General features: G+C 35.2%; 1 protein-coding gene across 1 annotated transcript in view; it reads right to left on the reverse strand.

Moving 5' to 3' along the window:
- Positions 1 to 12,707, reverse strand: part of LOC136043902 (exportin-4-like) — a 160,769-nt gene extending 148,062 nt beyond the window's left edge. Inside the window, exon 1 of the mRNA XM_065728931.1 lies at positions 12,594 to 12,707. Within this exon, the coding sequence (XP_065585003.1) occupies positions 12,594 to 12,647 (54 nt within the window). The 5' untranslated portion in view covers positions 12,648 to 12,707. The remainder of the gene's footprint in view (positions 1 to 12,593) is intronic.
- Positions 12,708 to 14,619: the final 1,912 nt, after the last annotated feature.

A 14,619-nucleotide genomic window follows, 5' to 3' on the forward strand; every position in this document is an offset into this window, starting at 1 on the left:
CAAAGCTAAAAACAAAATGAGGAAATAACCAAGACTAGCAGAATGTCCGCATTGATGATGGACCTGCAAAGACTGTAATGAAAAAAAAAACTACATATTTAGGCCACAATTTTTTCCGTAAGAAAGGAGGATGGGTGCAAAACATTCATAAAGGACTTGTTGAAACAATTCACTAGAGTAGAGGAAATGATCACAGACTGCATTCCAGGGAAAATAGTATTTTGTGTTTCTTATCTAAGCACAAGAGGAGGGAATAAGGATTAATTCCCCATCCTTGATATTTCCCAAAAATAATACATTTAGCTGAAAACTAGGCTTTGAAGAGTTTTTAAATAATTTAAGATCTTCTAGACACAGACTTTATAGCCTTTTCCCTGCTAAAATTTCTTATTTCCTAGTTTGGTTTTTGGGTTATGTGAAATCAATGAGGATTAATTTTTGGTTGCTTTTTTTTCTTGGTTGAGTGCATTTTTGGACACTAGTAGCTAACAATTCCTTATTCGTTTACCAATTTTAAACAGTTAGGACCTACTGCAAGCACCAGTACACCTTTATGCTGTCTGATTGATAATATATATGATTTTGAGGCACAAACTAATTTATTTGGACCCACAAAGGCATCAGCTGGACTGCATGTAACCTAATCTTTAACCATAGCCTCTTAAAAAGCAAAATTATGAACTTTAGACAATTTTTTTCTTAACCCATAGTGGGAATGTAGGCTCTTTGGACTCATATTGATGGGATTAATAAAGAAGAGATACTTAGCCAGGTAATAGGTGTGCTGAACTTGCAATCCTGTGTCAATAGGGAAGTGGTTCAATGGCATTTGTAGCCCTTTACTGCAATGCAAGGAGCTGGAGAAGCTTAAAGATAGCATATACCCAAGAATAAAAAATTAAAAATACCCAAGAATAAGAAGAAGATTCCGTATTTTCGGATTGCGCATGACAGGAGTGATGCTGAGCTGGCATTGAAAAACAAGTATGATGCTTTGAAACAACAACTGAAAGAAAAGATTGATGCTGGTGAGGTTGGTTGGAGGATAAAGACTTGCAGGAGTGAGCCAAAATTCGTTCAAGAACAGTGGCCTTTTTATCCCTAAGCCAAATTTGAAATGTCATAATGATCCACTTTTGGTGCTTTATACTAATGCAGATTGTCTCTCCTCCAAATGGGTAGAGTTTAGTGAGTTAGTTAATGAACAGAATTCACATGTTGTCGCTGTTACGGAAGTTTTACCGAAACATCTCAGTGATCCATATATTTTTGCTCAGCAGTTACAACGTTACAGTTTAGTGTTTAACAAGTCACTTAAAAGGAGGATCTGTGTTTACATTCATGAATCTATAAAGTTTTCTGTGGTAATTGATAAATTAGTAGATTCAGTGTCAGAATGCGTTTGGATGGATCAAGCTATCTTCTCAAAGTAGTTATATGTACATTGTTGTTTTTTATCAGAGTCGGACATCCAGTCTTACAAGCCCTATTAACAATGCTAATATTATTGCGTGCCTTTCTCGTCTTGCAAAGTGCTGTTCCAAATTACTAACTTTGGGTGACTTTAACTTACCGTGCATAGATTGGTGTGTCCATAGTACAAGTCAGCCAAGTCTAGATGATCTTTACTTGTACCGGCATACTGATATACCAACTCGAGCAAGAAAGGATGCTGCCCCATCTATTTTAGACCTTGTTATTACTAAATCTGTAGATGATGTTGAACATAGATTTTAGAGCTCTGTTAGGTAAAAGTGATCCATGTTGTTCTTGAGATTTATATGAATACTAATGTTCAGAGAGAGAGAGAGAGTTGACACTTTGAGGTATGATTATTTTAATGCAGATTATGAATCCATGAAGAATTTTATTTCGTCTCTTAATTGAATTGAATTTATTTATAACCCGTTATAATACACATGAAAAACGGAGTATAATGTGAATAAAAGAAAAGAGAAAAAAGAAAATGACCTAAAAAACTACACAAAAAACTTTGCAACACTTCACCTTACTTAAAAACAATTAAAACATACAAAAGCAAAACATTCATTGAATCAAAATAGCGCTCCATGGGTGCCGACCAATTCTACTATTATTAAATATAAAAAAAAAATTTTTTTTACTGAAAGTAAGGAGCGACATTAAAACTTAAAACGAACAGAAATTACCCCGTATATGAAAGGGGCTGCTCCCTCTTCAACGCCTTGCTCTTAGCACTAAAGTTTGACTCTTTCTCTCAACTCTACTTTTTAAAACAGTAAAAACTTTAGCGTAAAGAGCAGGGCGTTGAATAGGGAGCAGCCCCTTTCATATAGAGGGTAATTTCTGTTCGTTTTAAGTTTTAATGTCGCTCTTTTTTAGCTTTCAGTTAAAAAAACTTGTTTTTTTTATAGTTTTATAGTTTTTATCGAATGAATATGAGAAAAAAGGAGGGGGAGAAGGCCCAGTTGCCCTCCAATTATTTGGGTACTTAAAAAGGCAACTAGCATTTTCAGTTTTTACAAACGTTTTCATTAGTAAAAGATATACGTAACTTACGAATTAGCTTATGTAACAAACTTCTATATTCGTATGTTTTTATTACGTATATGAGAGGGTTCGCCCACTCGTCAATAACTCTTTACATAAAGCTTAAATTATGTCCCCTGAATCACAAAGGCCGTAGAATAAATAGTTCAAATTACTAAAAATCCTTTAGCGTAAAGAGTGAGGTATTAGGAGGAGGTGAACCCCTTATACGCGTAATATTTTCTGTTCGTTTTAAGTTTTAATGCTACTCCTTACTTCCAGTTGAAAAAAACTTTTTCATATTTATTTTCTCATTGTTTTTTTTAAATAATGCTAGAAAATGCTGCGACCCCTTTATGGAAATCTTCTTCCCCCATGGAAAATTTCCTCCATATAACCCCCTCTTCTCAACCCCCCCCCCTCCCAACCAAAAAATCCCCCTGAAAACGTCTCTACACTTCCCAATAACCATTACTATATGCAAACACTGGTCAAAATTTGCAACTTGCAGCCCCTCCCACGGGGACTGTGGGGGAGTAAGTCGTCCCCAAAGACATAGTTATAAGGTTTTTCGACTATGTTGAATAAAATGGCTATCTCAGAATTTTCATCCGACGACTTTGGGAAAAAATGAGCGTAGAAGGGGGCCCAGGTGCACTCCAATTTTTTGGTCACTTAAAAAGGGCACTAGAACTTTTCATTTCCGTTCCAATGAGCCCTCTCACAAAATTCTAGGACCACTGGGTTGATATGATCAACCCTGGGAAAAAAAAATAAACATGCATCTGTAATTTGTCTTCTGGCAAAAAAATACAAAATTCCACATTTTTGTCGATAGGAGCTTAGAACTTGTACAGTAGGGTTCTCTGATATGCTGAATCTGATGGTGTGATTTTCGTTAAGATTCTATGACTTTTAGGGGGTGTTTCCCCCTATTTTCTAAAATAGGGCAAATTTTCTCAGGCTTGTAACTTTTGATCGGTAAGACTAAACTTGATGAAACTAATATATTCAAAATCAGCATTAAAATGCGATTCTTTTGATGTAATTGGTATCGAAATTCCATTTTTTAGAGTTTTGGTTGCTATTGAGCCGGGTCACTCCTTACCACAAACTGTTTGATAAGCTTCTATGCTTTTTCTGATAGAAGCATTCGGGTCTATGATGCCGTATCTTTTAATGACCCAGGAGTTGCTTGACCATGGTGGAAGGGCAAGCAGGTATTTGGCACACTGGAAATAGATTCGCCAAAGCTCCTTCGTCTCGGTTATCGTAAACGTACGCCAAAAAGGTGCAAGGTATAGAAAATTCAGGAGTGCAGAAGCATTGTAAAGTTTCGCTAGCAGTTTGGGGTTGAGTCGAAGTTTGTTTGCTACCAAGCTTCCGTATGCAGTTGCTGTTTGACGTTGGAAATGAAGGATCAAGAGCCTTCTAGTTGCTTTAAGAGTGTCACCGATAGGAAACCCCAAATATTTCATTTGTGATTTTAGGGAAACTGGCGCGCCGTCGAGATTAATAGTAAATCCTGCTCGAGTTTCAACCCAGTTGAACAGAACCACGTCCGATTTTTCTCTATTGAATGTAAGGTTCATCTTAGCATATTCTTTATTTAAAATAGCAAAATTTCTTTTGAACGACTGTACTGTTCGACTGGGGTTAAAAATATCCTCTGCATAAGCGATAAGTGACACATCAATCCCTTTTAAAATACACGAAGGAACTGCGCTGGATTGGGCGTTCAGGATACAGTTATTAAAGGCAACTGGAGAGGTAAGGACATCCTGTCTGACGCCTCGACGGACTGGAATAACGAAACGTGTTATGTTCCCATCAGGTAGCATGATTACAAGAGAAAGATGGTTATAGATATCATACAAAGCACAAATGGCAGACGTGTCAACTACCCGTTTATATAGCTCAAGGGGAATTTGTGCGTGAATCAGAGAGTCGAAAGCATGGCTTACATCACGACTCCATAGGACGAGCGAATCACCAGACTTATCAGCATCTATAAGTATTGACGATAGAACAGTAAGCGCGTGGGCACACCCCACGTGCTTAATAATATTATGCATGAGTTAAAAACTGGTCAGGTGTCACCAGATTCAGCTTTTGAATTTCTGAAAGAAGTTTTAAAGAGGTGTAGGGAAAAATTTGTTCCATTGGAGAGTAAAGGTTCTGACAGTAGAGGAAAGCTTAAGCTTCCATGTCAAGTACTCTAAGTAATTCGTGAAAAAAAATCTTTGGCGGTCTTATATTGAATCGCGTAATAACAAAAATAAGCCACAACAGTCACAAAGCCAACTGCAAAATAATGATAAATGGTCCACGTAACCAAGAGCAAATAAAAGGGTTACTAAGCTTCTTAGAGCCTATCATGAAGAGCTGGAGACGCGTATTATTCAATTTAATACTACATTCAAAAATATTTTGGAAGTATGTAAATATAAATAAACCAAACCTGGCACCCTCTTTATCAACATTCACACATCCAACTACACAATTAACAATTGATAATGATTTTGAAAAGACAAACATTTTTAATGAGAGTTTTGCTTCTTTTTTTGTTAAGCCAAAACCAATATCGTCACATTTCGAAATACTGATAACACCACCTGAAACTACTTCACCCATTAATGATTCGGATTTTGTAATAGTTGAGGTGTTTAATATTCTTGAAAAATTAAACACATCGAAATCATCAGATGTAGACGGATTTGCAAATAAAATGATTAAACAATAGCTGGGGAAATTGCAGAGCCACTTACTTTCATATTTAATTTATCTCTTGCACATGGGCTGTGTCCCTCTGGCTGGAAGATTGCCTTAGTAAAACCCCTTCACAAAAAGGGTTCCAAATCAGATTTTATAAATTATTAGCCAATTTCAATCACATCTATTTTCTTCTAGTGATGGAAAAATTGATTGTAGAGCAAATTCAGAAGTTCTTTGATGTTACTAGTCTTTGGAGTCCTGCTCAACACCCAATTTCTTGAGGTAATTGCTGACTTTCAGGGCTTTAAAAAACCTAGGTATACCATTTGATTGTGTTTATATCGACTTTTCAAAGGCCTTTGATAAGGTTTTGATACCCTTACTTCTTCATAAATGTGCTAGGTTTAACCTAGGACCAAGAATATTCATAGGAGATTATCTAAAGAAGTGTACTCAACAGGTAGTTAATGGGGAGGTGATATCATCTCCAATTGAAGTAATGAGTGGGGTGCCCCATGGCAGTTGCCAAGGACCTGTTTTATTCTGTTTATTTGTGAATAATTTAGCCTTTTTTATCTGTCACTCATTTCTAAAGTTGTTTGCCGACGACGTGAAAATCTATTTACTAACAGAGGTACAACTTATGCAAGAGGACCTGGATTCCCTGACCCAGTGGTGTGGATCCAATTCCATGTTTATAAATCCATCTACGTGTGTTATTTTACATTATGGTCAAAGATACCTCCCAATTACATGTATCTTTTGTCTGGTACAAATGTCCCGTCTGAAGAAATGGTGCGAGACCTTGGTATCCATTTCAATACCCAACTAAAATATGATGAGCATGTTTCAGCAATCGTGAGAAATGCAAACTACCATCTATTGTCTTTGAAAAGAAGTTTCAGAAAATTCAATCTTTAAAATTTCCTCTTGCTTTACAAGTCTATTGTTCACCCTCTTCTTGAGTATAACACTTCCGTCTGGTTTCTATTAAATGTAATGGATGAGCTTCACGTAGAAAAGGTACAAATGAGGGTGTCAAGGATGATTCCTTACCTTCAGCATCTTCCCTACAAAGAGCAACTCTCTAGGCTTGGTATTCCGTCATTAAATTTCAAACAGCGTCGTAGTGACCTTATCAACGTGTTCTGTATTATTAAAGGAATTGACGGCCTAGATTTTGATTCATTTTTCAAATACAGTCACTATCACACAACCCGCCAACACCATTACAAACTGTACTCCCCAAGATCAAATAAGAAAATAGGGCAATGTTCACTTTCTAGTAGGGTTGTTTCACCTTGGAATAGTCTTACCCATTGAAGTCATGGAAGCTGGGAATGTGCAGATATTTAAACGTTCTTTAGTGGAGACGCCTTTTTATTTAGTGGAGTTATAAGTTGATTTTTTGGTTATGAGTTTAAGTGTTTAGAGTTTTGGATATAAGTTTTTCTTTCAAACATATCTTCTTATAATACTCATAAGTGTTACTAATTAGCTTGTTTCTTGTTTTATGTCTATAGCAACAAGCATTATTGCTTACCATTTGATGTTTTAGTAAATAAATAAAACAGGAGAGGCAATTCCAAATTGCCATGAAGGACAGAAATGAAATAGAGAAGGATATATAGCTGCTTCACCAAAGTAACGCAATAATATGTTATTCTGATTGTTCATTGTTGAATAGAAAAGGAGAAGTAATATATCAGAATACTCCTGATGTGGACAATGAGGTAATCAGTTATCACCTGGGGAAATTTGCTACAGATTTCAGGGTAAAATGTTCAAAATAGAATGGGCAGCTGGAAGACTGTTGGAAATAGAAAGTACAGGGAAAGATATATGTATCTTAAATGACAATCAAGCAGGCCTAAAGGCTCTTCAGAATGTTAAGAGCTGACAAAATAGAGAATTGAAATAGCTTGGTATCAAAAGAAGCCAAAATATCCAGATGGAATAAAGGGTAATGAGATGGCCAATGAAGCAGCTAGGGCTGGGACATCACTGAGACAATACTGTCCAGAACCTTTCATCCCAAATTCTCAGACTTGCTGGAAGGCGGCAGTGAATGGTTGAAGCAATGAGAGAGCAGAAGAAAATTGGCATAGGAAGGTAGGGTGTAAGGAATCAAAAAAATTACTCCCAAAGTTTAACCCCAACCTTTCTAAACCATTTCTAAGACTGAAAAGGTCCAAAACAAGAATGGTTACAGAAGCCATAAAAGCAATTGAAATCCCAGGAAAAATCTTCCCTGAATAGGGAGGGGTGAATCCCCATTATGCCAAAATCCAAGATGGCCACTGTGGAAACACAATTGCATCTGATAGAAGAATGTCTGGCAAGGATTAGACCCTGGCTTGAGACATTTCATAATGTTATTGTGAAATGTCTTGTCTCCTAGACAAGTCTGCTAAGCTAGGACATTTCCAGAAATAGACATAAAGCCCAAATCACTGTCTGAAAATAAGTTTTCAGGGTCTTATCTTGACTCAGACAATATGAGCATCCTGGATAAAATTGTTAGGGAATCAAGTGAATTTTGAGAGTTCAAGAATAGATTTGAAAATTAATGCAAAGAAGACTGTAGAATCAAATATCTGAGAAAATGGTTTCTGCAACTTCAACCAACACATTCAAGTCCCACCTTGATAAGGAATTGCTCTGCTAGAAGTTCCTTTACAATTGGGAAGCTGCACAGTCCTCCAAGAGTCTAGATCAACAACCTACACCAAACAAATTTTTTTCATCACTGTTGAGCATCACAAGAATGGAAAATCCTTATTAGCTCTCCTGCTTATTAGCTATGACAATCCTATAGCTGTGATTTAAGGTAATTTAAGACAAGTTGCTTATGCTAGGAATAAATGAGGATGAGGAGGTAATGTTGGGTTATAAGACAACTGATAAATGGATAGTGTCACTTATATGAGTAGTATTATAAGCATATATCATAAGCCTATATGAGTAGCAAGATTAGTATATATATATATATATATATATATATATATATATATATATATATATATATATATATATATATATATATATATATAGTACATGATTCTACTACTACTAATAACTCACTGCAGCACCAAGCAACCTGAGGGCACACACAGCTATGCATTTACCTTATCCATCCAATCCATTCAAAGCCTCTCTCTTTACACCCTCCCAAGAAGTTCCTATTTCCCTTAAATATTTCCATATAAAATCATCCCATCCCATTTGAGGACAAACCTAGCTAATTTATCTACTATGGGTTGACTCCATGCAGTAGCATAATATTTGTAAGCATGAATATATAATGAGTCAAAGGTAATAGGCTTAGACTGTGTAGGATTTAAAGCCTAGAACTTATGTTTGCATCCAGACAATGATCTGCATAGTCCAGGCACTGATTTCATTATTATCTGCCTTTGGGTGATAGTACAGTGCATAGTTGTGAGCAAATCATCTGATGCTTTTACTGTTTTTCTCTTAAACTTCTCCAGGTACCCATTAGGAGCTTGATCAATGCTGACTGAGTTTACATAGTTAATTGATGACCCTTGTTCCAAACCAAATATTCAGCAGCACCAGGAATCAAACCATTTATTATTATTAGGAGGGGTAGACCCACTATCAGTGGGTCAAGGCAATAGGCCTTCAAGGCCCAGTGTCTACACCCCAAAAACTTAGCTCTATTTATGGTTAGGGGGACCAATGATAAGTTCAGCATCCCCAACCTTACCATATATCTTCTCAGCTGTTGGACTTCTCCCTCCCATGTCCTCCAGTTTAATAATAACTCTATGAACTATCTCAAGGCAGTGCCTAATCCTAGTTGGACATTCTTCTACCAGATGCCATTGTGTTTCCACAGTGGCCATCTTGCATTTTTGGTATAATGGGGATTCACCCCTCCCTATTTGGGAAAGATTTTTCCTGATTCCAATTACTGTTATGGCTTCTGTAACCATTCTTGTCTTGGACCTTTTCAGTCTTAGGTTGTGCACAACTATCACCTGGCTAGTATCTCCTCTCTATTAGTCCATCAATATGAGTCCAAATGAGCCTTGTCTCTATGGGTTAAGAAAAAATTTGTTTGAAGCTCATAATTTTGCTTGTTTAGAGGTTGTGGTTAGAAGTTAGGTTACATGCAGTCCAGTTAATACCTTTGTGGGTTAAAATTGTTATTTTGTGCCTCAAAATCATATATATTATCAATCAAACACCATAAAGATGTACTGGTGCTTGCAATAAGTCCTAACTGTTTGAAATTAGTAAACAAATAAGGAATTGCTAGCTACTAGTGTCCAAAAGTGCACCCAAACAAGAAAAAAAGCAACCAAAAAACAAATCCTCATTGATTTCAAATAACCCAAAACTATACTAGGAAATGAGAAATTTTAGCAAGGAAAAGGCTTAAAATCTGTGTCTAGAAGCCTTCAAAGCCTAGTTTTCAGCTAAATATATTATTTTTGGGAAATATCAAGGATGGGGAATTAATCCTTATTCCTACCTCTTGTACTTAGATAAGAAACACAAAATACTATTTTCCCTGGAATGCAGTCTGTGATCTTTTCCTCTACTCTAGTGAATTGTTTCAACAAGTCTTTTATGAATGTTTTGCACCCATCCTCCCTTATCATGGGAAAAAATTGTGGTCTAAATATGTAGTTTTTTTTTCATTACAATCTTTGCTGCTCCATCACCAATGTGGACATTCTGCTAGCCTTGGTAATTTCCTCATTTTGTTTTTAGCTTTGATGTATTTGTTGTACCTTCATTTGAATGCTTCAAGTGAGGAATTTTCAGGAACTACCTCTGCTTGCATTAGCTATGGTTCAATCAATTTGTTGTGTTTTTAAGCAAAGTCTGTGAGCACTTATTATTGCAAAAATGAACTTATGATTCCCTATCTATGTAAGTTGGTTTTAACTACCCTCAGACTCACCATATCCTTGTAAGCCTTATGAAAGATGCTGTTAAATCCAAAGATTAATTTATTGCTTAATAAATTTATTGCTTTTTCTTTCAGATTAGCACTATCACAGGTGATATGATGTATTGCTATAATGTTATAATGAGTATTTTTTTTCCTTTTAACCAAGGCACTTTGCATGGAAGGGGTTGTTGTTGAAACTTTGTAAATATCTCTTGCTGTTTTTTAATGAGTTTTTTGTACTATAAGCCAACTACTGATAAGAAATGAGTAAAAACTGTGAAAACCAACAAACAACAAAGTTTTATACATAGCCTAGGTACTTCCCTCTTTTCAAAAATCATATTCTTCATCTTCTGTAACTTATCTCTAACCTCTTAAACACCATATTCAAAAACTCATTTAGGCTACCATACTATCAGTACCTGGGGTGGTGATGTACTATATAGCCTACTATATATTATATACTGCATTTAACCATATATCATACATATCTATATAGCATATGGATGACATTAGAGTAAGATTATTTTTAAAAAAAGACTTGCTCATTATGCACAAGATTCCAATTTAGATCTGAGCATTACAACAACAAAAGAGTAGCACCATTTTATTTCTTATTCAGTACTGTTTCAAAACATAATGTCCACCCCCATGGCAATAGCATCCCAGCTCTTGTCTCCTCCTCTCCCATGTGGGTCCTTATATTACCCTAGGCTATGTATTAAACTTTGTTGTTTGTTAGTTTTCACAGTTCTTACTCATTTCTTATCAGTAGTTGGTTTATAGTGCAAAAAGAAATCCATTAAAAAACAACAAGAGATATTTGTTAAGTTTCAACAACAACCCTTTCTATCCAAAATGCCTTGGTAAAAAGGAAAGAAAAAATATTTATAGCACATCCTCCTCTTTACTAATGCAGTGTAATGACACTACCTACAATAGTGCTAATCTGAAAGAAAAAAAATCATCTAGATTTTTTTGTTAAGCAATAAATCTTTGGATTTAACAGCATCTTTCATAAGGCCTACAAGGATATGGTGAGCCTGATGGTAGTTAAAACCATTGTTGTAACTAACTTACATAGATAGGGAATCATGAGTTAACTTTTGCAATAATAAGTGCTCATAACAAAATTATCAAATCCTTGTCTTTTTCTTTTTCATGAATAAACTTGTAGTACATGACCATTTCTAAAGGAAACAATTAATAAAATAAGAGAATAACCATCAGACTCATTCTTCTGCTCTTACTACTGTCATATCCTCTTTTCTAACAATTTAAATCACCCCCCCCCCCATATTTATCACATCATGCAGCAGTTCTTCCTTACTTAAATGGGTTCAATATATTCTTAACACATGACAACTAATCTGCCCAAGTGATTCCTAATAGAATTGTTGGATAAAAATATTTTCAAAAAATGTGAATAGTAATAGAAGCATGTAAGCTGATAGTAATAGAATAATAGAAGCAATAGTAATAGAATCAATAGTATACTTACTATTAGTAATAGTATAATTACTAATAGTAATAGAAGCAATAGTAGGGTAATAGAAACATGATAAGCTGATTAACAGAAACATGCTGTATATTGTAAAGTAAGAATTTTATTGTTTGGTGTTTTTATTTTTTAACATAGCCTAGTTTATCTTAGCACATTTTAACTAGGCTAGAAGTGGCAATGCACTATAACCTTCATATTTTTTCAGATTTGAATTTGATAAAGTATCAAAGCAAGTCAGCCTAACAATCAATAGTAGACAAGAAAGTACACTAGGCCTAGGCTTGCACTGACAACATATTTCTGGCCTAAAATATAATTCTATGGGTTTTGGTCACTTTAACAAATTATTTAGGTAAGGTTTAGACTATATTAATGGACTATTTAGGTAAATAAGAAACAAGCTTACCTCTATAGGATAGTCAGAAGTGTATCCTGAATCCAAATTTGATATGTATTTGCATCAGAAATTAACTTTACCCCCCATTACTATGCATATTGATTCAGGGCATATATTTGCACATAAGGGGTTGAAGTTCAAACTTACCTTGATAGTCAGAATTGCATCCTGAATTCAAATTTATCTTTCATTTGCATCACAAATAAAATGTATCCTCACATCCCAAAAGCGCAAATTTATAGGCCTACCCTAAATTCGTAGCCTATACATAAGGTTGGGGTAAAGTTCAATTCCAACACAAATGAATGATAAATTTCAATTCAAGATACAATACAGGCAAGTTTATTTCTTAGCTATCTGAATAGTCCATTAATATAAGCCTTAACCAATAATTCTGATCATGAATAAATACTCCTTAAGCTAGATTTTTACCATAATAGCAGGCTATTTGTATTGAGAACATAATGCCTGGCAACCTTAACATTCATGTTATATATCTGTACTATTCATTTATAAATTTTGTTTTGAAGCTTTTCACATACAAGTAGAACACGAGCTGCTTCTTCCAAGTCATTAGTGGCACGAACGACATCCATTCTGTTTAAGAATGTCTCTCGATTTCTCACGGCATGTATTTGATTTTTAAATCAATTTATTCAATGCCCAGCGTTTTTAATTACAAGCGAAAATACTTCAATAACCAGGATTCAAGAATAAGCCAAATATTTAGATTCTGTCGATTGCGGAGATAAAAGACAACATATATATAGACAAACATAAACCTTTTGGGACTACCTGAATGCATTTTAGAATAAAAATTTCATAAAATTCAACTAGATTTTCATGTTATTTACTGTTCCAGGCCCCAGATCCATGGGCTTCCTTTCCTTTTGCAAATTATAAGATAACTTAAGAAACTTGTGACGACAGGGTTGGAGATAGGAAATGAGGCAAGTGGCCTTTTTTTATAGAGTCAAGAGTTAAGCAGTATTGTTTTGTATATCCACTTATTTGGATATTTTTTTGGGACTTTGTCCTAAGGAGCACGGCAAAGCCTATTGGAGAAAGTGTAATTATAAGAAAAAGTATAACTCTCCTTCGTGGATGATTCACGCTGACGATCTCAATGTCTAAGTTGAATTTGTTTTCAAAATAAAGGTCTTTTTGAAGGTTTTGAGAATTAAACCGGAACAAATGAATATGAAGAGGGAATATCAGATAATGAATAAAGTGGATAAATTAAATACTTAATAGTAAATATTGTGGATACAGCCCCAGGCGTTTCTTCACTGTTGAAAAAAGTTTCAAAGAATAAGAAAATAAATCCCAAAACCAAGATTACAACATTAGAACCCGCAGTGATCAAATATGTAAATGAAACCACTATCATTGCTGTAGCTTCAAATTTTCTAATTTTTGCTTGCAGTATTATTTTCCTATTCTTCCACCATTTTTCAGCTAAGAAAAAACACCCTGTGCCTTTGCTATTCTACTTTAACAAATTCATTGCTTCCACCATTTTGGCTAATAATACTAGTTAAGTAAGTGAAGCTGCCCACTTGATTCATCTTCTCACTACCCAACATAAAAAAAACGTTTCCCAATTCATTGATTTTGCTAACATTTTTATTTAGAATGATTAAATCATCGACATAATTTTAGCATAAAAATTTTTTACTTTCCCAATTTATTCTGTATCCTCCCATTGCGTGGGATTTTTAGGACAAAATCTATTAGAATGATTCATAATCATACGAAAATAAAACGCAACTCTGCTAAACGCGTGATTCAATTCGAAACTAGCTACTCTCCCAAATTCCAATTTTAACCGCAGCGCTGTTGGTATCACATATAGCACTAATCCCTTTAATATATTTATTTAGTATCAGAGAGAACACTGGCGTGTTGCCTATAGCAAAGGCCATAAGGATCAAATGTTTTATGTTTTCCCCAGAAACGCTTCATATGGAAAGGGTGATTGCAAGAAATTTGGAGGGGAATTATTCGATTGGAAATCAGAAGTTCAAGGGCTCTTTTGAAGAGTCAATAGGGATTTAAAAGCAACTAGCAAACCATTTTGCCTTCTATTCCCCAAACACATCAAATCACAATTATGAAATTACCACTTTGTTCAAAATAGTCCAAAGTCTAGTTAACAAAATCTCAGGGGTTGATACAACCCCCAGGGTCTGTGCGGGTCTTATAAGTTATACCCCAGGGCACATAAGATTCTTAGTGAAGGGTTGGCCGTACAGACTTTGGAGAGTGTTCATTTATTTAGAAATTTAAAATACTAGTTCTCTTTTTTAATAGTCGAAAGTGACTAAGATAGTCTCAGCCCCCCACACGCCCAAATACATCCGATTGAAATTCAAAATTGCCCTTTTGTTCAAAATTGTGTAAAGATCATATAGCAATGCCTCTGGGGTTGACACAACCGCTCAGATCCCGGGGCAACGCTATAACACACGAGCATTTAGTTTTTTTGAAGGAGTGATGTTATAAACTTTTGAGGGGCTCATTTCATTGGAAATTAAAAGGTGTAGTTCACTTTTTAAGAGTCAAAAG

Source organism: Artemia franciscana, chromosome 2, assembly GCF_032884065.1.
Source record: "Artemia franciscana chromosome 2, ASM3288406v1, whole genome shotgun sequence".
In the NCBI taxonomy this organism is placed as follows: domain Eukaryota; kingdom Metazoa; phylum Arthropoda; class Branchiopoda; order Anostraca; family Artemiidae; genus Artemia; species Artemia franciscana.